This window comes from Botrytis porri, assembly GCF_014898465.1.
Source record: "Botrytis porri strain MUCL 3234 chromosome Unknown BPOR_003, whole genome shotgun sequence".
Taxonomy (NCBI): Eukaryota; Fungi; Ascomycota; class Leotiomycetes; order Helotiales; family Sclerotiniaceae; genus Botrytis; species Botrytis porri.
In genome coordinates this window covers 3213120-3235413 of record NW_024066077.1, presented here as the reverse complement: position 1 = coordinate 3235413, position 22294 = coordinate 3213120, and the positions used below count along the sequence as shown (strand labels likewise).

Below are 22294 nucleotides of genomic sequence, written 5' to 3'. Positions count from 1 at the left end.
ATAACTTTTCAATATAGAATGAAAAATTTACCTCTTTATATAGAAACTCAAACGAATTGTTATAAGATTATAAAATTAGAAGAAGAAATGATTATTCAATATATACTCGATATAGATTTAAAAGGATTTCCATTTAAATTAAAGAATGTGAAAGATATAGTGAATAATATTCTCGAATCGAGAAGTACGAAATGTATTGGGAAGTTTTAAGTGTATTAATTTATAAAATATTGAATCGAATTAAAGACACGTTTTAGTTGTGTTTATGATTTTCAAAGAGCTCTTTACAAGAATCTTAAGCTTTTTAAAGAGTGGTTTCGATTAGTTGCGAATATATAAGCGAAATATAGTATTTTGAACAAAGATTTCTATAATTTCGACGAAACAGGCTTTATAATAAGGATTATATATACAATAATAATAATAACTAGTATTGAACGAAATAACAGAAGTAAAATAGTATAGCCAGATAATCGAGAATGAGCTATAACAATAATATACAAAAATGGAAAGGGTAAAACTATTCCTTTATTTTTATGTTACGACGGGTAACATTGGATCACGTGACGAGTGTCATGTGACAGGACGTTGGAGCCTTTGGAGCTTAGGATCCAAGGAGCCAGGAGCCTTTGGAGCTTAGGATCCAAGGGATCCAAGTAGAACAGAACCATGGGTTTCGTAGAGCAGGAAGGTCTATATAAAGGAATGAGTTTCATTATAATGTAGAGCTTCGTGCTCAAGAACAATCATTAGTTTCATTACTATAGTTACGAGAATTGCAACCAGTTACAACCTTATTGAATTCCTACTTGAAGTCTAGTCTAAACCACCTCGAGAGATCTCTAGACACTTCCACGTGACCCTAGAGGCAGCTCCCGTAACATTTTAGTAGTTTAAGGATAAGTTCATCTCTCTAATTAATACACCGAAACGAATCTTCCTATAGAATAGGCTATTAAATCTATATCTAATAGGTGAACAAATAATAAAACAAATTTAGAATAGTTGAAACACTTCGATAAATATATTAAGAATCGAAGAAAAAGCAAATATCGAATATTAGTACTAAATGGGCATAAAAACCATGAATCAATAGCTTTTCAAATATACTATAAAAAGAATAATATTATATATTTACATTTACTATTATATTTAAGTCATTTAATTCAACCACTTAATGTTGACTGTTTTAGTAATCTAAAATGTTCATATAGTAATCAAATTGATGAATTTATTAAAGCACATATTAATCATATTTCGAAGATTGAATTCTTTATAGTTTTTAAAGTTGTATATAAAGAATCAATTATTTTTTAGAATATAAAATTAGGATTTCGAGGAATAGGTTTAATTCTATTTAATTTTAAAACTGTACTTTCGAAATTAGATATTCAAATTCGTATATTTACCCTTCCCTTTTTCAATTTAGATTAATGAATTTCTTAATCCCTTGTAATCTATTAAAAGCTCTTTTTCAATCAATATTAATTAAATCTTGAATAACTTGTTATCAATTAAGCTTTTTTATATTTATATTCGAAATTATATTAACTTTAGTTAAGAGTATAAAAAGATTAGTTTATGAGAATATACTTTTAAGTATAAAGAATCGTATATTTTGAATAGTAAATAAGGTATTAAGTAAATATCAATATGTAAAAAAAACTTAATTATGTTAAAAAGGAATACTTATTGAATAAAAGACTTTTGATATATTATTTCAATAAAAGGTTGATATTTAAATTCAATACAATGAATATCAAAAAGGAGAGAATTCTAATAAGGAAGTATTTTCTAATTGATGTTGTAGTAAATGTAGAAAGATAGGATATAATATAAAAACCTATTAAAATAATATAATAGATTCTAGATTATTAGATTCTTAATAGTTTTAATCAATTGATTTAATTATTATTGAATAATATGGGTTTGAAAGTGTAAATTGAAGTGAAAGTGGGCTACTCGATGATATGGGCCACTCGATGATAAACCACGTTACTCTAAAAGCTAATTTGAATATACAAATCCGATCAGATTTTATCGAATAATCCACTCTTCTTGATAACGAATACCTGACTTATGTTTGGAAATAAAATAACTTAAAATGATAGATTTTAAATAGTTTTTTTATAAATCAATAATAATTTTATAGGGTGTTTTTTAAAATCTTAAATTTAATTTATGTTTCAATCTATATTTTTAATTAATTTATATAAAAAATAATAGGAAATATACATTAAAAATAATTAGATAAAGTAATTATTATTTTTAGTTATACGAAAAACCTATGAATTTATAAACTTTTATAGATTTTTATAGTTTCAAGCTTTAGTAAATATAATCTAAAGCTTTAATAAATATAGCTTAAAGCTTTAAATATATAAGTCTAAATTTTATAAACTCTTTTTAAGCTAGAATTTAGATTTCAATTTCAATTAAATAAAGTACTATTCTTACATTCGTTTTAATCTATTTGAAGTTATTCTCATATTCGTTTATTTAATTATTCAAATAATAATAGTAAACTTAAAATGTAGTTTGTATATTAAAAATTTAATTTTTCTTTATTTAAAAGTATATACGTAAATATACATTATATATACATTCTATTTTCTTTTATTTTTATAAATTTCATATTGAAATCGATATATAAATAAAAAGACGAAATAAAAAATCCACTTTTTTTTTTAATAAAAAAGCATTATTACAAAATCTATTATAGTAAAAAAAAAGCGGAAAATTCGATGGATTCTAATCGGAATTGACATTCAAAGGAGCCCTAAGATGTGCTGATTTGGCGCTACCACTATCACAATGAATTGAGAAGGCGCCCCTCGCCATATCAAGCTGTCAAGTATCATATCGAATATTGTTGCTAGAAACCAGTTGCTAGACACTGTCATTACGTATTGTCAGTTCAAAAAGTTCAAGACTCTCATCAAGCCTCCTTATCTAGTTCTAATCAGTTCTCTGGTCTCAAAAATGGGGGCAGAAACCACGAATCCGAAGCTAAACGTTGCTATCATCGGCGGCGGTCTTGGTGGACTTGCTCTCAGTATTGGACTCCTTCCTTATCGTGATGCCCTCAATATCACAATTTACGAAGCAGCTCCTAAGTTTGCAGAAATAGGAGCAGGAGTTGCATCTGGTCCTAACGCAGTGAATGCCCTAAATCTGATCTCCCCTGATATCCTTAGAGGTTACAGGAAATGTGCAACGTTTAATGAGACTCGCGATCACGACAACGCATGGTTGACTTTCCGGTATGGAACGGATAGTAGAAATGGTAATGGCAAGAAAATGGACTTGATTCATCATGTGGGAGAGGAAGGAAAGCCTCTGGGAGATATTTCGAAAATGCTGATAAGAGAGGATATTAGAAGGAGAAGTTGTGTGCATAGGGCTAGGTTCTTAGATGAAATGGCAGCTTTGATTCCGGACGGGATGGCGAAATTCAATAAAAGTCTAGTGAGCGTTGAAGACCCGGAGGAAGACGACGAAGGATTGAAGTTGACGTTTGAAGATGGTGAAACTGTTCTTGCTGATGTAGTGATTGGCTGTGATGGAATCAAGAGTGTCACGAGGAAGTTCGTCATGAGAAACGAATTAATCGAACCGGAGTTTTCAAACACCTACGCGTATCGAGCTATGGTTCCCAGAGATGTTGCTAGGGAAGCAGTAGGAGATGTCTTAGCACTAAATGGCCAATCATACCTTGGATACGATGGATATATGATTAGTTACCCAGTTGAGCATGGGAACTTGATCAACCTCGTCGCATTGAAGACAACGAAAGATGTAGAATGGGACAAGGAAAATTGGTTGATGCCTGCTGCTAAAGAAGAGATGGCGTCCGATTTAGAAGGCTACGAAGAAAAGCTGGTTGGGTTGGTCTCGAGATACTGTACAGGAGATAAGTGGGGGCTCTTCCACCTTCCACATTCTCAGAGATATTTTCGCGGAAGGATATGTCTTATGGGAGATGCTGCTCATGCAAGTACACCCCACTTAGGAGCTGGCTCTGGTATGGCATTCGAAGATGCATATATCTTGAGTCGTCTTTGTGAAGGTGTCAATAATAGGCGTGATATTCAAAAAGCACTCGAAGCTTATGATTCGGTGAGGAGACCGAGGTCGCAAAAGCTACTCGAGTTTAGTAAGAAAGCGGGAGAACTCATTTCGTTCACACATGATGACTTTGGAGATGATGTGAGAAAGATAGCTGACGAGATGGATTTGTTGTATGAATGGGTTTGGACATATGATCTTGAAGGGAGTTTGGTAGAGGCAAAACAGCTTTCCGGTTTGTTCTAGTCTCTTCTTTAACGATTGTGGATTATTGAGAGACTGTATCGGGCAGGTAGAGGGGTAGCGTGCGTCTTTTTGTGTCGGAGGCTGCCATCTGTTGAAGAGATCATTCTCCTGCAGGAGAATCCGAAGGATTGACGGCCTGGTTATACACGGTTAGCGAATTCTGAGATGATATTGATACCTGGCCTTTCTTAAATGGCTGAAGAGCGAATTCTCATGAGATAAATGCTGTTTGTAAATGCATGTCTGTACGCTAAGTTGCATTTGCATGTATCCACAAATATACCTAGAAGGCTAGTACATCGACTACGATTCCGCGATCGACAGAGAATGGCGTGGCAGTCTGCCCTAAAGTCGTCCAACGGTCTCTCTATACGGGATCATGCCCGATACAAGGGATGTACTTGTAAGTCTTACAAATCATAGACGAATGAGCTTGCGGGCTCTATACGAATGTGAAAAGTGGGCAATTTCAATCATTTCTAGGAGACCAATCATACTTGATACCAAGACGTATTCGAACAGATTTCTGTTATTGAGCATAAAATTGAAGATCAGATATGGTATCAAGAATCACGCGCGGACCGTGCTTGTGGTTATCAAATTTCATTAATCTTAGTAAGGGGGAAATAGCTACTGCATGAAATTAATTATACCAACTTACACTTGCTTGGATCACTAATCATTAGGAATGACGACGAATCCATACCGCCCATCACTTCTTACTTACTTCGTACACTCCTACTCGAGTAACTTAAAAGTCTAGAAGTAATGGAAAAGCTTTTGAGAACTAATTGAATCTACCCCCGCAATTTAATCTCGCCGCTTGGATCAAATAGGTTTAATCTGTTACTTGATACATCCGAAAATGCATTAAAAAAAACTCTATTTACCACTGTCCAATCTTTGGTCCCGGCTGTCATTTCCAGTCTCGTTCTCGCTTCCTGTATCTAACCTCATCTAGATATGGTAGAAGCGTAAATTCTCGGTTGTAAGTTTTCGTGAAGCATACCTCTAATAACTTCTACCTGTTCCAACCAGCAATGGCGAATTCCAACCATTGTAATGGCCAGCGTCGTTTGAATGAATGGCTTTGATGGATTTAATCAAAATCGACTGTCAACTACCATCACCTTGACCTAAGATGAAGAGATCCTCGCCGTCGGCAGGTACATCGTTTCCAAGTTATCAATGTCAAATATGTTTATCTACATACTCCACAATCGGACATCTACGACGTCATGAAGCTGTGCGTAAGTTAATCCCACCACTGTCATCCGCAACGCGGGACATATTAACATTGCAACTCGAATAGACGCTGGACAACGACTTTACGGGTGCCACTTTTGTGATCAACACTTTTTCAGATCGTAAGTTACAGAATTGACAGAGCCAAAATCATTCTTACTAATAAGATCTTAGAGATGCTGCTAGAAGACATTCCAAATCATGCCCGGTCAGGGGTGGAAGGCCAATGCCTCAGCCTAGGCCGAGAGGAAAGCAAAAACAATCATGTGACTCTTGTGCACGATCGAAACGAGCCTGTAATCAAGGACGCCCATGTGAAGGTTGTCAATTGAATAACATACCCTGCACTTATTTTCGGTCGACGGGAAGCAATGATGGCCCGCAGTCTTCGCAAGTTATACAAGACCTAGGGTCTTCAATACAGCCATTGCAAGATACCGCACCAACACATTTTGATCAGGCTAGCAACAATGCGACAGCTTCTGGTATACCATCTCAAGATCCTAGGATGCAGTTTGATTTTCTTCTCCATTACACAAAACCTGGAAGAGAGACCCTTTTAGATTTTTTTGGCACCTCCACGGCTTGCAGTCTATCCACTCCAATCGTTTCTACCTCGATTTCTTCATCCCTGATGCCAAATTCCTCACTACTTACTTTTCCGGGTGAACTAGAAGACATCATGCAGAGTAATGCACTGCCAATACTAGATGATTATGTTTGGGATGGTGAAGTCAATACTCTTCCAATCAACTCGTCCCTACGAAACTCATCTCAATTGGAAGGCCGGCTTCAGGAACTTATATCAAAACTTTCTGTCACTCATAACAGATTATCCGAGCTTTGTGATGGAGACTTACCGCCGTTTTCCGAAGAAACCAAAACTGTTTTGTTCACCGTTCCTAACTTGATAGATTTTACTCGATTGTTCTTTGATCATTGGTATCCAAATTGTCCAATCATACACCAACCTACTTATAACCTCGAGACCGTCTCGCTCCCGTTGTTATTGGCCATCTTCCTTATTGGCGCAGGTTATTCTTCACCTCGAGATACTGCTGGCTTAGCTAGCGAATGTGGTGCTTTGTGCGAGGAATTCGTTTTCGAGAATGAGGAACTGAAAGAGATACTTCGCTCGAACCAGTACAGCGAAAAATTAACCAGTCTCCAGGTTATCCAAGCAGCATTCCTTGCATCAGTATTGCGAAATTGGCAAAATGGGCAACTCGCAAGGAAGAACATGCGTAACAGGCGATATTGTGATGTTGTCAATAGTGCGAGGGCACTGGGATACAACTCATCAAGGAACATGTACGCTACGGGTGTTTTCCCTTTTAATTGGCAGGGCTATATTGAAGCGGAAGCAAGAGTTAGGTCAGCTCAGCTTGTTTCTATCATATTCTATCCGAAATGCTGAATATAAATTAGGGTTATGACTTTGATATATCTTGTAGATTGTCATTATACTCTTTTCAACAAGTATCCACCACGATTAACGGTCGCCGAGATGGTCGGTGATATGCCATCCTCAGAAGAAGCATATGCCGCTACAGATGCCCTTCTTTGCGAAGGCTATTTGTTAGGGACAAACGAAGAACCTCGAGCCTCTCTGGCAACCTCGGTGGAATGGCTAATGGGAGATGAATGGAATCCAGTTCATCATTACGGACTCACCACCCTCAGTTTATTCACGTCTCTCAACGGTAAACAAACTGTTCAAGACTGTCTACCTATATGAAACCTTTGCTAACTATATAAGCATTAAATACAACAATCTTCCAACTAAAAGCGACGTCTCTCTGGGTCTATAACTCCGCTCGTATCGTTCGAGCTCTCGATAGATGGAAGATACTTTGGGATAATTACTTAAAACAAGTCGGGCCAGATTTTGCAAGATCTGGGTTCTTCAAGAACTCTCTGGAATTCTGGCAGCTTACCAAGTTACTGCTTAAAATAGAAGGAAACACAGGCCAAACATGTCTTAGTGGCAAGGTCGAGATAATTAGCGATTCGATGACAGAAATCAATGCCTTAATGGACAAATTTCAAGGGGTCACCATCTCTTGATTTTGATTGTCATACGTTAAGAAGTCCTGGCAAACATACTATACAGCGCTAGGAGTGTCTTCACACTAAAGCGGAAACTATACGATTCACTGCGATAGCCTGCAGAGAACTCTACTTACAAGATTACCTCGACTGGAGAGAAACAAATGAAGAAGCGAAAAAGCTTAAACCATAGGTCCTAATGCGCCCTTCCCACTGATCTCGATTTTGTTCATCTCTCGAACCAGACTTTTGGTTCCTCTGGTTTCAGTGGCTTCAACCCAATTACCATGTACTTGAGCTTTAATATGAAATGGCAATTCAACAATAGCAATTGCCTTTTCAAAATCTCTCGTATCAATCACGATCAGATCGCATCGATTGGCAATTCTTCTTTCGACCATTGCCATCACCCATCCATCTCCTTCCTTGGAATCTTTCGATCGAGGAATAAAAATCGGTTCTTGAACATGCGAGTCTTCCCCTGCATAGAAATATTTCGTTTCGCTTGTCTTATTGTTATGCATCGCAAGACCATTTAGTCCCTGGTATATGTTACTCCTTCCATCACTTTGTTCTGGAATGAAAACATCCAAGAATACCCATTCGTATTCCTTCGTCATGAATCTCTCGTCAATTCTCGGAAATTCACATGGAATGTCCAAAACTACCAATGGATCCTGTATCTTACTGCCACTCGGTTGACTCAGATCAAATTCCCAACGGGCGAAATCACCTTTCGTATCCGGATTCGGCATTCGTCCATCATCTGGCGGAAAGAACGGAAATGCATTATCATGCACTCTTGAACTCTCCATGTATAATTTTCCATCCTTTCCTTCCCAGGCTCCTGCTGTGTGAACCGGCATGCAGTTTTTCCACTCATAATATCTGCTCTCTCCTTCCTTCCACCCGTCTGGCAATGGCGTCGACTTTCTCCTAGGAACCACAATGAACGTAGCAGGTCTTTCATAATCCCATGCCCAATGCTGGCCCCCTTTCTTCATTCTTTCAATATCCGCTTCGAAACACCAACATACAAGTATCAACCAATTTTCCGTTATGGCACAGTCATGAATAAACGCACACCACGGACTCTTCACCCATAACTCTTCTACCTTCTTCCCTTGCGCATCCAGCGTATATGTAACTACATCCAGCGTGGCCAATCCCTTTGCCTCATACCCAAACACAACGAGTTCATTCGTGTATGGATCCACCTTCGGATGGGCCGTGAAAGTCTTCGAATTCACTCCCTCAGAAGCAAAAGGATCATACCCCAAAGTCTCCAAAGTATCGCCATCAACTTCATAGGGCAACCCCACTTCCTTCAATGCCAACAACTTATCAGCCCACATGACTAAATTCGTATTCGCTGTACTATCTACCGCAGCTCTTACACACGGATGATGTGTATATGGATTCCGATATAATCCAAACAAAGCCTTATTAGCCTGTCTTTCGAGTTTGTACCTTTCGGTCTCGACATACCGCATTTTCATATCGACGATACCGTCGTGGAAACGAAAGGCGGAGATATTGCCGTCGCCGTCTACGGGTACATTTTGTGGGTGAGGCGGAACGAAAGGGTCGCACATGACACGGTAAAACGTTCCGTTTATCTCTGAGGGGATAGACCCGAGGACCACGAGGTTGGCGACTTCACCTTCGAGACGGCAGGGGAGATTGGAGCCTGCGAGGTCTATTGCGGTGGGCCATCTGGAGGTAAGATTCTGAGGATTTCGGCTGTCTTGAGTGGTGGGAGTGCGGGAGGTTGTAGGCGGGGTAAGTTTTGAAGAAGGAGAAACATCGGGAGCATCAAGGGAGAGAATTGTTGGGGAGGATGACGGCGGGTCATTTAGTATCGCCATTGTTTATGAGGTAGTATATATAGCAATGAGTGAGCTGACTGTTATGATAGGATCAATGTGACAGGTAGAGCGGTAGATTGAATTGTTTATATACTACAAACGTAACGTACCAAGAGCATCAATAGTGTACCAGGAGCATTAGTAGATATCATGACCCCAGACGGACTTTTCCCTCACTGCATATATCTTTTCCCTCACCCATATTATCCATGTAATCTTAAATCTCCAGACCAAGCGACTAACATACGCACCACTGACAGTGGTCCCACAGTCCAGCATCCCCATATATATTCAGGAGAAGATAAAGTCCGTAAATCCCGTGAAAGTTTCGCCCCCACAAAAGCCCCAGATGCGTTCTTGGTCTTCTCCCCCAAGCTAGCCCTAGGAGCTAAAAGTAGCTGCCGAAAGAACTCATATGTGGGTAAATGGCTTTTACGGATGATGAACATCATGCTGCTAGATCCCAAAGGGCTCGAGACTGCACCGGAAACATCCCTCCTTACCCCATATTTGTGGGGTGATCTTCCTTACCCACGCTTTCTGTCATGTGTCGTGCAACTGATGCATACATAGCGTGTTACTATTGACTACCTGACGAATTTATATTGAAGTATTTCAATTATCCGATGTCTAATTGGTCAATGCCATGGAAGAGGAGCAATATTTTGGCGAATCCTTGCATTGGATTTGCTAATAGTTGGTATCGTACCGTTCTGGTATAAAGTGTCAGCATTGATGTTCAGAGAAGAATGACTTGCAGCATGCAAGTGTATTTTCTTAGATTGACACGATACGTGGAGAGGTGATAGACGTTATGGAGGTTCTTGGAAATGTTTCCTCATGAAGTTGAGCCTTGTAAGTTGGGGACCGGGAATTTCCCACTTGTGCATAGGGTTTTGCCGTTCGGGCTTCGGTACCTGCAAATATTCTGCTCGAAGTGTTTCATCATGCCTTTGGCCCGGCCGGTAGTTCGACTTGCTTAGGATTCTTTCTTCGTGATTGGAGATTGATCGAATTTAATATGATGGCGTGGCGTCGACAGTACGGAAAAGCAAAAAAGTCATGACACCCAAAATATATTCTTCTCAATAATGGACATTATTAAGTCAAGCAATCGATAGTGCGCATCACAGATTGATGAGATATGTTTCTGGGCTTGAAGCCCATCATATACTCGACTTTTTCTTCATTTGAATATGAGTTTGTACCATTATAAAGTGTTGAAATCTAAGTATTTTCAATCACAGCCTCACTAAACCGCTGGACAGAATATACTTCGAACCACTTTACTCAAACCTATCCGAAGTACGAGTTTCCACACCACGCAACGGTTATTCTGTCAAGATTTGATCGAGGATGCTACGATACGTCTCCCACGCGGAAATCTTTGCCATGGACAAAGGTATAAGCTTTTTGTCTGCCCCGTACTCAAAGTCATTCTATACACGGAGTAATCATAGGTTACGAGCTTGCTCGGTATCTGTAGTCGACATGGGGAAGGAATGATACTCATCAAGAACTCAATCGAATTGGAGCATTAGAAGTGATGATATGGCATACATACCAAATCAATAAAGTGATTACGAATTCTTTATCTTCCTCCTAATCCATCTTAATACATCAAATGTTCCAAAAAACGTTACAGTCATGTGAGAAGCTGCAAGATGCTTTAATAGGTAACCCTATCCAACCGTTCTTCTTATATTCTCAATCTGCTCTTATATCTTCTTCGTTAGTTCTTATGACTGCCCAGTCCATATCATCCTAAAGAAAATTACAAACCTTCGTTCTTCCAAACTAACCGAAGATGTTTTCAATTTTCTTCGCCTCGATTCCGCAGCACTTCGAGCTTTATGCGAGAAGACGAAATGGAATCCGAACAAAGTCATCTTTACATGCGACTATTCCATCGGCGGAGTTGGGGACATACGTGACTCGATACTGAACTGTGTACGGTATGCAATATCCGCTGGGGCCGGTCTAGTAATCCCTCGAATTATTCTTCGAAACCCGAATGATATCTCGCAGATTCGAACTGGGTGAAAGAGTTAGCATGGCCTATATGTTTGACTATTTTCGTTTTGTCGATTCGCTCAGGTATTCTTGCCCGCAAATGAACATATATCCATACATCGATGACGTTCCAAATTCAAACGAGGGAAGAGGTCCCATCACACTATTGCCAGAAAGCTTATTCTCTTCTCCGATTCCGAAAACAGGCATAGAACATCCGGAAAATTGGAGGGAATGATTTGAGGGATGGTTGGATGGATATTGTTATTCTGCGACGAATGAGACAATGAATATGCCGGTAACGGTTGAGCTTGGGAGATCGTATTTGCAATATCCGATGTATTCTAACGGGGAGGAATTCGCACTTTCGTTTGGTGGGATATTGAACGGATATTGAAGTTCCGCGACAACCTGAGGATTCTTGTTACTACCGTTTTGCAGAATCTGTTATCTACATACAACATGTCTAGGGATCTCTCGCTGCCATTCCTCTCGGAAACGTTTTTTGGTGCACATCTTAGGACAGAGATAGATGCTACGAGATCTTTGTCAGCCGAGGATGGGTTTTATCAACGTTATGAGTTCCAATCGATACTATACTTGAAGAAATTGGCCTCTACAAACCTCACCCTAATTTATGTAGCATCAAGCAACGAAACCGAAGCCGCGCAGTTTACGCGAGACGCAGCTGCATACAGTGTTACTACGAAATTGATGCTACTCAATGCTGAAGATAGGGAACTATTGAGCAATTTATCATGGGGTCAACAAGCGGTAGTCGGTTTTCTCGTTTTGACAAAAAGCTCGAAGTTCGTCGGAATAGGCCATTCGAGTTTTACGTGGAACAATGCGTTACAGAGACATCGGTTCTTGGACAAGAAGAAAGACTATTTGAATAGACCGGAGTTGTTAAGTGATGAGTTGAATACGGTGTTTGAGGAGCCGGGTGTGCATCCGGAATACACAACCTATTTGTGGCCTTGATTACAAAAACATTAATTAGAAAGTATAAAAAGAAATATAATGTTACTTAGTGTAAGTTTGATATGAGTAAATATTCATTCATATTTGTTTTTCAAGTAGAAATAAAATATACATATAGCATTAGAAAATAAACAAGACGATAAGGGTACAGTTTAGAGATTTAAAGCGGGAAGGGTTTATCATAGTACCAAAGATAGATCGTTGGATTATAATGACGATGCAAATGCAAAATATAAAACTGCATATGTAGCAATATCGTAATATTATGAGCTAAGACACGCGAAGCTATCGAGATGCCTTTATAGATACAATGAGTGTAACGGTCGCTGATCACCTATTTTCTTCTTTCCTATCCATTTCTTCTGTTTGTGAAACTCCATTTCCCGTATTGATTCCCCACTGCCTTTTCGAAATTCAAAAATGAAAAAAAAGAATAACGAGCGTGAATTGCGCATAGTGCACTTACTAAGGAAATCTTATGTTAATTACTTGAGACATCCTGCAACGTGCGAGTCGTCTAATGGCGATTGGAAGAGTTGAGAACGGTGGTCTGGGGATGGGCGAGGCCTGCAACTCTTCGATCCTCATTGATTTGTCTCCAGATAGTACGGGACCAATCCGCCCAGTTTCCGAATTTCTCATGTCCGACACCATCGTTGATCTCAACCTTGTCATGGATAGTTGGCCACTGGTTTTGAAGTCCCTTAGTAATTTCATTCATGAAATGTTCTGGTGCTCTTCTTTGCCAGTCTCTCTGGGTTTCCTGTTCCTTGGTGGTGATTTGCCGGTTGACGCCGCAATAAGTGTTGACGGTGACCCAGTACGTTTTGCCGTCTTGCTCAACAGACTGCTTATCCCACCATTGGGCTGGATTTCCAAGGGGAAATATTTCTTGTGTCATAGTAGCCATCTTTTTCGATCCTTTTGGACTGAGTACTGACTGCGTTAGGATCACGTAATTGCTAGTAAGATGCATGCGAGGGATTGACGATGCTTACCTTTGATCGGAATGGAGACTATGTGTGATATATGCGGATATGTGTAAAAATGGCTTTATTTGTGTGGATATGGATGAAGATGAGCAGACAACGTGTGGAGATATGGCTCGATGAAGGTATCTGAAGGTAGATGGATGGAGAGGTACTTTGTGTTTAATTGTGTAAAGATTGGTGAAAGTAAGTTTCGTGATCGAGATGTTGTTGTTTGATGAAAAAAAAAAGAAAAGGTTGAAGCAAAGGAGAAACCTCGAACTATTTGAGCACAATTGGTGAGGCTCTCAAGGCATCAATCTTCATAATGAACCACCATTTGGTAGTCATTTTGATGCCGTATATATGAATAATACTGTGAATTGTTCGAATCGCATGATTTAGGAAGAAAATGGAGTCATTTGAGGGATCTTGTCCCTTAAACCTCACTTCTCATGATTCAGAATACTGATAATTATGTTTAGGACTCACAAAAATATCTATCACTGACCAATGAGGCTTCTCATACATCATAGTGGTGATTAAATCCAAGACGACAGTCATTCATAAGGTACAATGTGTCGAATAATATTGAATATTCATTGAATGGTATGATCTGAGCGGACAATGTCATTATTTGGTGATTGATATATTGGAATGGTGATTCGAAAGTTGATGAGGGGTAGGTATTGGAGTCATGTTATAGATTTCTTAGCTATCCATTCACAGATAGTAGTCATTCCGGAAGTTAGATTCATAAAATATAACTTCGTACTTAATGAATATTGCGAAATGGATAGGGAACAGAGTCACCGACGGGAATTCTGTTATCGGCATTTCGAGTAAATGTGTCGGAAACCAACAAGTGACCAAATGTTGATTCATGCCTCTTAAATCATTTGTTGCATAGGAACTTTTATAGACAATTCACGGAGGAAGTGAGAGTCATCGCTTAGTTTCTAACTATTCAGAACATCGAGGTTGGGCATTTTCATTGCTTGGTCGACAGCTTCACAGTGGAGGATACAACAAGTGGTTTCGCCGCAAATTTATTGGGCATCAGCGAATAGTCAGAATAATGATCTTTATTTGGTGATGGCTTTAGGGGTTTATCTTCTAAATCAATCGTAGAAAATTTGAATGTTCTCCAAACTACACGGAGGGACGAATGAGAGCGAAGACTCTACAACTTTACCTTTCCTAAATAGGAAATCATGGAAAGTCCCTTGAAAGTATACGAATACGATGACAATGAGATTTTACATCGCACAGAATATATATAGTCTTGAATGCAACTCATCGAACATAATACAAGTCTGCCGTATATAGCGCTGGAAAATTGAACATATGGATCTGCAATGCACCGTGTTCCGTCTTTTTCTGTGTCAGCTATCGCGAAAAAAAGGACAAGACAACACAGCCTTTCAACATCAAGAAGCTTGATATAGCACGGATTAAAAGAGCTTCCACGTATAACATGGCCGGATGAATTTTGATAGAATCACCGAGAAAGCAGAGATTGTTTCCTCTTCAACAGCCATGTCAAATACACGGAAGGTAAAGGGTTTGGATTCTCCAATCATGATTTGATGAACTGATCAATATGAAATTCAACAACGATCAGGCAAACTCGCCAGATGCTTCAACGGAAACGGACATTCCAGACTTTAAGCTATGGCAACTAGAGGAAATCCATACCCATTTGGCGATCATTGCGGCCGAGTCTAGAGTTATCTGTATTGTTCGTGAAAAGTAAGAGAATGTGTGATGGATGAAATCTAAACACTCGCGCCGCTTGAGAAAAGAAGGAATATGATTTTAACTGTGCCATTGCGAGGTGAATAGCAAAAGCACAGGAAAGGACATGGGGACTGTGTGGAGAGCTTCTTGAACGTAGAGAACCAGGGGAAACAAGTACAGACGACGACCGAAAGCCGAATGATCAAAGCAGAAAGACGAGGCAGATGGATTGATGAGTACCAGCACTACTGGTCATGATATCGTATGGTCTGAAGTAGAGACCATTAGCATAAGTTCTATGTCACTTCAGGAGATGGATTCAGAGTAGCAACTGTCCAAGAGGAGACGGCTGAAGTTATTCGAGATAATGCTGCTGATGGTGACGGTGATGTTTGTGCAGGATTGAGAAATCGAGTAAGTGGCTGATAATGTGAAGCTACCTACCCGTGGACCTACCCGTGGACCTACCTACTTCGTACTTATGTGGCTTAGGTAATCTTACATCCATGGATTGGCGTGTTGTGGCGGACCGGTGTTGAGGCTGCCCCGTACCCCGAGCATCGATATCAATGTCCGGTAGAAATGATTAAATTGAGTACCCTACTTTCGGGCCCCTCTCCTTTTGGACCACTTTTTATATCAAAAATGGAATTTTTAACTTTCTTATTTATAAATAGAATTTATTAAAAATTTATATATATATAATTCAGATCGTTTTGAATCTAATCTGAAATTTTTAAATTTTTAGGATTTTTCTGTATTGAAATCTAAAGCTTCAAAATATCAATTTTTAAATTTATATAGGAATCGTATATGAATTTAAATTTTTTATAAAATCTTTAATAAATTTTTAATAAAAATTGTTAAAAATAAACTAAAAAGTTTTATTATAAGTTTATAATATATTTACTTTAAAAAAAAATAGAAAACTTTTTATAAATCAATATTTAAAAGAATATTCTCAAAATTATAAGGATTATTTATATTACTTTAAACTTATTATATATTATATCTCTATATCTATTAATTTTTTTTAATTTTTTTTTTAATTTCTATATAAATTTAAATTCAAAACTTTTAAAAAGATATATAGTTTTCTTTTAATAATTATTATTAAAAAGTTATTAAAGATTTTATAAAAATTTTAAATTTATATATAATCCCCATATAAATTAAAAAATCAATATTTTGAAGCTCTAAATCTTAATATAGAAAAATTCTAAAAATCTAAAAATTTCAGAATAAGCTTAAAATAACTTAAATTATATATATTTAAATTTTTATTAAATTAGATTATATATTAATAGAGATATTAATAAATCAAAAAAGCGATTTTTGGTATAAAAGGATGGCCCAAAACAGGAGTGGCCTGAAAGTAGAGTGGTCGACTTAAGACTCACCTGGGCACATCTCTGATTGGATTTCTCATTTCTTCTTCTTCCAATTCTCGATTTTAACTTTCCACGCATGCAAATATCTGGGCGATGTTTACGAAGTGCTCCGCACATTGTTTTTTTTTTTTTTTATCATTCTCCCGTGTTTGTTTGGATTTGGCTGCATATTCCCAGTCCTCTACGTCGTACTTTCCTTTGGGGCTTTCAACATCGCTAGGTTATGCAAATCTTTGATGGAGCGCCTGTTTCGTAGTCAGTTTCGGCTCTTTCATCTATCGACATGGCCTGGTCTATCTGGTCTACTCTAGCTGTCCATCTCTGTCGAAATGCCTCTTCTAACTCTTCGACTCTTCGACTCTTCGTGTTTCAGTCTCTCTCTCTCTCTCTGTACATAACGGTGTTGTGATCCTTCTTATGTTTAACGTTCTCTACCAGATACAAGAATTCAACTCCATCTACCAATGATCTATTCATTGATATCTAATCGTCACCGTGTTTACCTTTAGCCGTGACATTTGCCTGCATCTCATTCAACACAGCCTTCTTTCGTTCTTGCTTGGCCTCTTGGACCCCTTGTCCTTGACACGACGATTGATCACACAGAACACCTACTTTGTTTTGTCGGCGATGATATAAAGTCGACTTCTTCGACCACTACCCTGAATACAATACAGTTCAAATTCAATATACCCCTTCGACGACGATCGCCACACACCGACAGGCATGCGCTCGAGTATATCTATCTAATTCCTCAACGAAAGAGGCCCTAGTCACTATCATGGGATTACTCCGCCAAGTCAGAACTTTGACTGGAAAGAATCTCCTCATTACAGTTAATCGACATGCCTTCAGCACATTCGTACGCGCACTTATCCTACCAGTGGCCTTGATCGTATTTCTTAGTTATGCCAGAAATTTATTCATACCACCTTCAACCTACGGCATTGGCTCCAGCCAGCCCATTCGATCATTGGGAGAAGGGCTCCGATCCGCGACAGGTGGACGAAATACTTTGGCATTTGTTAACAATGGTTTAATAGGAGGAGATGTTGATAAAGTTATTGCTGATTTAACCTCGCAGGCTGAAGTTGCTGGGGCAAAGGTGAAACGTTTGACGACTGAGGCTGAACTACTGGACATCTGCAAAAGTAGTCTGAGGGGAGCAACATCTTGTTATGGTGCCATCGTTTTCAATTCTTCGCCCTCGGAAGGAACAGGAGGAATATGGAACTATACCATGCGAGCAGATGGCGCGTTCGGCACGCAGATTGATGTTACAACAGACAAAAACGATGCCGAACTCTTCCTCTTGCCACTGCAGCGTGCTGTTGATTATGCAATTGCTTCAAGAAATACGACAATCGATCAGAATGCTTTGCCCGCTACCGTTAACGAATATCCGTATACTAGTCAGACTCAGAAGCAACGCGAAACTGCAATTCGGACAAATTATCAAACTGCTATCATCAATATTCTTGGAGTAGCTTTCTTGATTGGTATTGTTGGTGTTACGTATCATTTGACTGGATTCATTGCCTCTGAGCGAGAGCTTGGAATGTCACAACTTCTAGAAGCTATGATGCCGAATCTACGCAGATGGGAACCTCAAGTAGCTAGGATACTTTCATATCATCTAGCCTTTGATATCATTTACATACCAGGATGGATCATCATGGGTGTGGTTCTAGGAGTAGGAGTCTTTGCCCAAACCTCCATGGCTATTGTGATCATATTCCATGTTCTGGCCGGCTTATCCTTAACATCATTTTCCATCCTTGGTGCCGCTTTCTTCAAGAAAGCCCAGCTCAGCGGAATCACTCTTGCAATTGTCACACTCCTACTTGGTGTCCTTACTCAAGTCATAGACAAGACAAACTCGGGGACTGTGGCAATCTTGAGTTTACTTTTCGCTCCATGCAATTATGTATTTTTCCTTGTTTTCATGGCTCGATTTGAAAGGCAAAATATTGGCGCCAACCTCGTGCAAGCTGCGCCAAACAATCCATGGTCACTGCCGGGAATCGCCCTATGGGTGTTCTTGATCATTCAAATATTTGTTTATCCAATCCTCGGGGCTTTGGTCGAACGTTCCCTTTTCGGAACAACATCCAAGGGTCGTTCAGTTGTTGGTCAAGGCTCGGATAAGCATGCACAATCACTTCGGTCCAACACATTGGAAACCGTCCGATTGGAGAACTTCACAAAACATTATCGACCCAATTGGTTTCGGACGAAGACAGCTGGATTCACAAAGATCCCTACAGCTACTGTCGTCGCTGTCAACGAATTGAGTTTGACCGCTAGTAAAGGCCAAATTCTTGTTCTTCTAGGTGCTAACGGGTCTGGAAAGAGTACTACCTTGGATGCGATTGCAGGACTGAATACCGTCACCAGTGGAAATATCACAGTTGATGGAACAGGAGGATTAGGCATTGCTCCACAAAAGAATGTTCTATGGAATGAACTTACAGTAGAGGAGCATATCCGTATCTTCAATAGCCTCAAATCCACAGGACCTCGGGACAGCAAAGCAGCTCTCAAAGGGTTGATCAAAGCAATTGACTTGGACCGAAAGATTGGCGCAAAATCTAAAACTTTATCTGGTGGCCAAAAGCGAAAACTTCAATTAGGAATGATGTTTACTGGTGGAAGTTTGGTATGTTGTGTGGATGAAGTAAGTAGTGGGTTGGATCCGTTGAGTAGAAGAAAGATCTGGGATATTCTTCTGGCCGAAAGGGGTTCACGAACTATTATTTTGACGACACATTTCCTTGATGAGGCAGATCTTCTCGCGGATCGGATTGCAATATTGTCAAAAGGCACACTTCGAGCGGAAGGTTCTTCTGTGGAATTGAAGGAGAAGCTAGGTGGCGGTTATCGCATCAACCTTCCCACTGGTCACGAACACAAAGAGCCTCCTCTGGTTGAGGGCATAAAGCAGAACGTGTCATTCGGCCAAACGACTTATGTAGCACCAACCTCCAAGCAAGCCGCTCAGATTATTAAGCGTCTCGAGAAAGAAGGCATCACAGAATATCAATTATCGGGACCAACGATTGAAGATGTGTTCTTACAATTAGCCGACGAGATTCGTGCCGAAAGCGACGAAAGTCTACTCATCCAAAACTTATCATCTGACAATGAGCAATCTGGAAAAGAAAAGGATACTGTCACAAAACTTGCAATGGTTGGTACCCACGAGCGTCAAACGTTGGAACTATATACGGGCCAAAATATTGGTTTCTTTCGACAAACCTGGGTTCTATTCAGAAAAAGGCTGACTGTTCTTCGACGAAATTATCTACCTTATGTTGCAGCTCTCCTTGTACCGATCATTGCAGCTGGTCTCGTAACTCTTTTCCTGAAAGGGTATAATGGTGCCGGTTGTACTCCAACCGACCGAGTTTCGATTTCTGATTCAGAAAATCTCTTCAACGTTGAAAATTATGATGTTGTTATCGGACCGTCCTCAAGGTTTTCGACAGAGGTACTTTCTTCTTTGTTTCAACCTTTACTGTTTGGGCTGTTTCCTACCCAAGATGAATTCCAAAGTCACACTCATCTAGTCGAGACATTGACCCAATTCAACAGCTACATCGATCAAAATTTCGCCAATGTCACCCCGTCAGGATTTTTCCTCGATAACGGTGGTTCACAAACCACCCTCGCGTATAAAGGAAACGGTCAGATATTTGATGCTGTATGGGGTCAGAATGTCATGGACATCATGCTCACTAACATATCCATTGCCACACAATATTCTGAATTTGATATTCCATGGGCACCCTCAACTGGTAAATCATTACAACTTGTCGTCTATTTCGGTCTTGCAATGTCGGCATATCCAGGATTCTTCTCACTGTACCCTACTGTCGAAAGAACGAGGAATATTCGAAGTCTTCAGTATTCCAATGGTGTTCGGTCATTACCATTATGGCTTTCGTACGTTGCTTTTGATCTCACACTCGTTCTCATCTCGAGTGCTTTGAGTGTCATAATCTTTGCAGCTGCATCTTCAGTTTGGTATCATATCGGCTATTTATTTATCATATTCGTTCTGTTCGGTCTGGCATCGATCTTATTATCATACGTGGTATCACTTTTTGCCAGCACGCAACTTTCAGCATTTGCATTCGCAGCTGCTGGGCAAGCGGTCATGTTCCTAATCTATCTAATTGGTTACTTGTGTACTTTGACCTATGCTCCAATCAACCAGATAGATTCTACGCTTCTCATTGTTCATTTTGTTATCAGTGTTTTCACACCAATGGGAAGTCTTATCCGAGCAATGTTCATCGCATTGAATCTGTTTTCTACCACTTGCTCTGGCGAAGAATTGGCACCTTACCCTGGAGGAATCCTGCAATATGGTGGACCGATTTTATATTTGATCCTCCAGATAAGTGCACTTTTCGCAACTCTGATATGGTATGACAGTGGCTCTGTAGTTGCTTGGTTCCGAAGGCATCGCAAGTCACCTAACGCAATGACTGATAATGAAATTCCTGCGGATGAAGAAATTTCCGATGAACTCGTTCGCGTCAACTCATCAAATGACGGTCTGCGAGTTCTTCATTTGACCAAGAGTTTTGGATCTGTGACTGCAGTTGAGAATATAACTTTCGGAATAAAGCATGGTGAAGTATTCGCACTTCTCGGACCAAACGGTGCAGGAAAGTCTACCACTATATCATTGATCCGCGGTGATATTCAACCAAGCAAAAATGGAGGAAATGTTTTTGTGGAGAACATTGAAATCAACAGACATCGTGCTAATGCAAGAGCTCATTTGGGAGTTTGCCCTCAATTCGATGCTATGGATCAAATGACCGTTTTAGAGCATCTCGCCTTCTATGCATGCGTAAGAGGCGTTCCAGACGTCGAACATAATGTTCAGGCTGTCCTACACGCTGTTGGTCTACAAGCATTTGCTTCTCGTATGGCAACCAAACTTTCCGGCGGAAACAAACGAAAATTATCACTCGGAATCGCTTTAATTGGTAATCCAACAGTGCTAATCCTCGACGAACCATCCTCCGGTATGGACGCTGCTGCAAAGAGAGTCATGTGGAAAACGCTTGCTTCCGTCGTTCCAGGCCGTTCACTCTTACTCACAACTCATAGCATGGAAGAAGCTGATGCATTGGCTGATCGTGCAGGTATCATGGCTAAAAGAATGTTGGCAATGGGTACTTCAGATCGGTTGAGAAGTAAATTTGGTGGTTCTTATTATGTTCATTTGGTTCTTAAAAGTGCACCACATACCACCGATGATGAGATTTCGACTTTGAAAGCTTGGGTCAATGATAATTTCCGGAATGCAGCCATTGAAGATAAAACTTTCCATGGTCAAATGCGATTTTCAGTTCCGGTGTCTAGCTATTCTTCAAAACAATCCGATATGAAAATGGATGGCGAATCAGACGAAGACGAGATCTACAGTACTGGAACTAGTATCGATGAACCAAAGTTAAGAGACTCGGGAATAGGATCATTAATTATGAAATTAGAAGATCAGAGGGAAGAACTTGGATTGGAGTATTATTCAGTTAGTCCAACAACCCTGGATCAGGTTTTCTTAACGATTGTTGAGAAACATAATGTGGAGGAGGAGAATTATGCTGCGCTTAAGGAGAAGAAGACTCTTGGGGGATTAATAAGAAGGAGGAAGAAGGAGTGATGGAGGAGGAGTGTGTTTGACGAGAGGGCTGTGGCGATG

The 22294-nt window shown here is 39.6% G+C and overlaps 6 protein-coding genes across 6 annotated transcripts; 4 read left to right on the top strand and 2 right to left on the bottom strand.

Annotated features, from left to right (window-relative positions):
• Positions 1 to 2982: 2982 nt before the first annotated feature.
• EAF01_002970 (uncharacterized protein) lies at positions 2983 to 4314 on the top strand (the record flags this gene model as incomplete). Its single annotated transcript, XM_038911224.1, has 1 exon — positions 2983 to 4314. The coding sequence occupies one exon, from the start codon at positions 2983 to 2985 to the stop codon at positions 4312 to 4314; it is 1332 nt and encodes a 443-aa protein (XP_038774146.1).
• Positions 4315 to 5455: 1141 nt separating this feature from the next.
• On the top strand, positions 5456 to 7626 carry EAF01_002969 (uncharacterized protein; the record flags this gene model as incomplete). The annotated part of the gene is made up of 5 exons (XM_038911223.1): positions 5456 to 5564; positions 5627 to 5681; positions 5734 to 6933; positions 6988 to 7262; positions 7319 to 7626. The coding sequence occupies 5 exons, from the start codon at positions 5456 to 5458 to the stop codon at positions 7624 to 7626; spliced, it is 1947 nt and encodes a 648-aa protein (XP_038774145.1).
• A 164-nt stretch (positions 7627 to 7790) lies between these two features.
• On the bottom strand, positions 7791 to 9476 carry EAF01_002968 (uncharacterized protein; the record flags this gene model as incomplete). Its single annotated transcript, XM_038911222.1, has 1 exon — positions 7791 to 9476. The coding sequence occupies one exon, from the start codon at positions 9474 to 9476 to the stop codon at positions 7791 to 7793; it is 1686 nt and encodes a 561-aa protein (XP_038774144.1).
• Positions 9477 to 11100: 1624 nt separating this feature from the next.
• Positions 11101 to 12473, top strand: EAF01_002967 (uncharacterized protein; the record flags this gene model as incomplete). The annotated part of the gene is made up of 2 exons (XM_038911221.1): positions 11101 to 11152; positions 11845 to 12473. The coding sequence occupies 2 exons, from the start codon at positions 11101 to 11103 to the stop codon at positions 12471 to 12473; spliced, it is 681 nt and encodes a 226-aa protein (XP_038774143.1).
• Positions 12474 to 12990: 517 nt separating this feature from the next.
• EAF01_002966 (uncharacterized protein) lies at positions 12991 to 13383 on the bottom strand (the record flags this gene model as incomplete). The annotated part of the gene is made up of 1 exon (XM_038911220.1): positions 12991 to 13383. One exon carries the CDS (start codon positions 13381 to 13383, stop codon positions 12991 to 12993), a length of 393 nt encoding a protein of 130 aa, XP_038774142.1.
• Positions 13384 to 17353: 3970 nt separating this feature from the next.
• EAF01_002965 (uncharacterized protein) lies at positions 17354 to 22255 on the top strand (the record flags this gene model as incomplete). The annotated part of the gene is made up of 1 exon (XM_038911219.1): positions 17354 to 22255. The coding sequence occupies one exon, from the start codon at positions 17354 to 17356 to the stop codon at positions 22253 to 22255; it is 4902 nt and encodes a 1633-aa protein (XP_038774141.1).
• Positions 22256 to 22294: the final 39 nt, after the last annotated feature.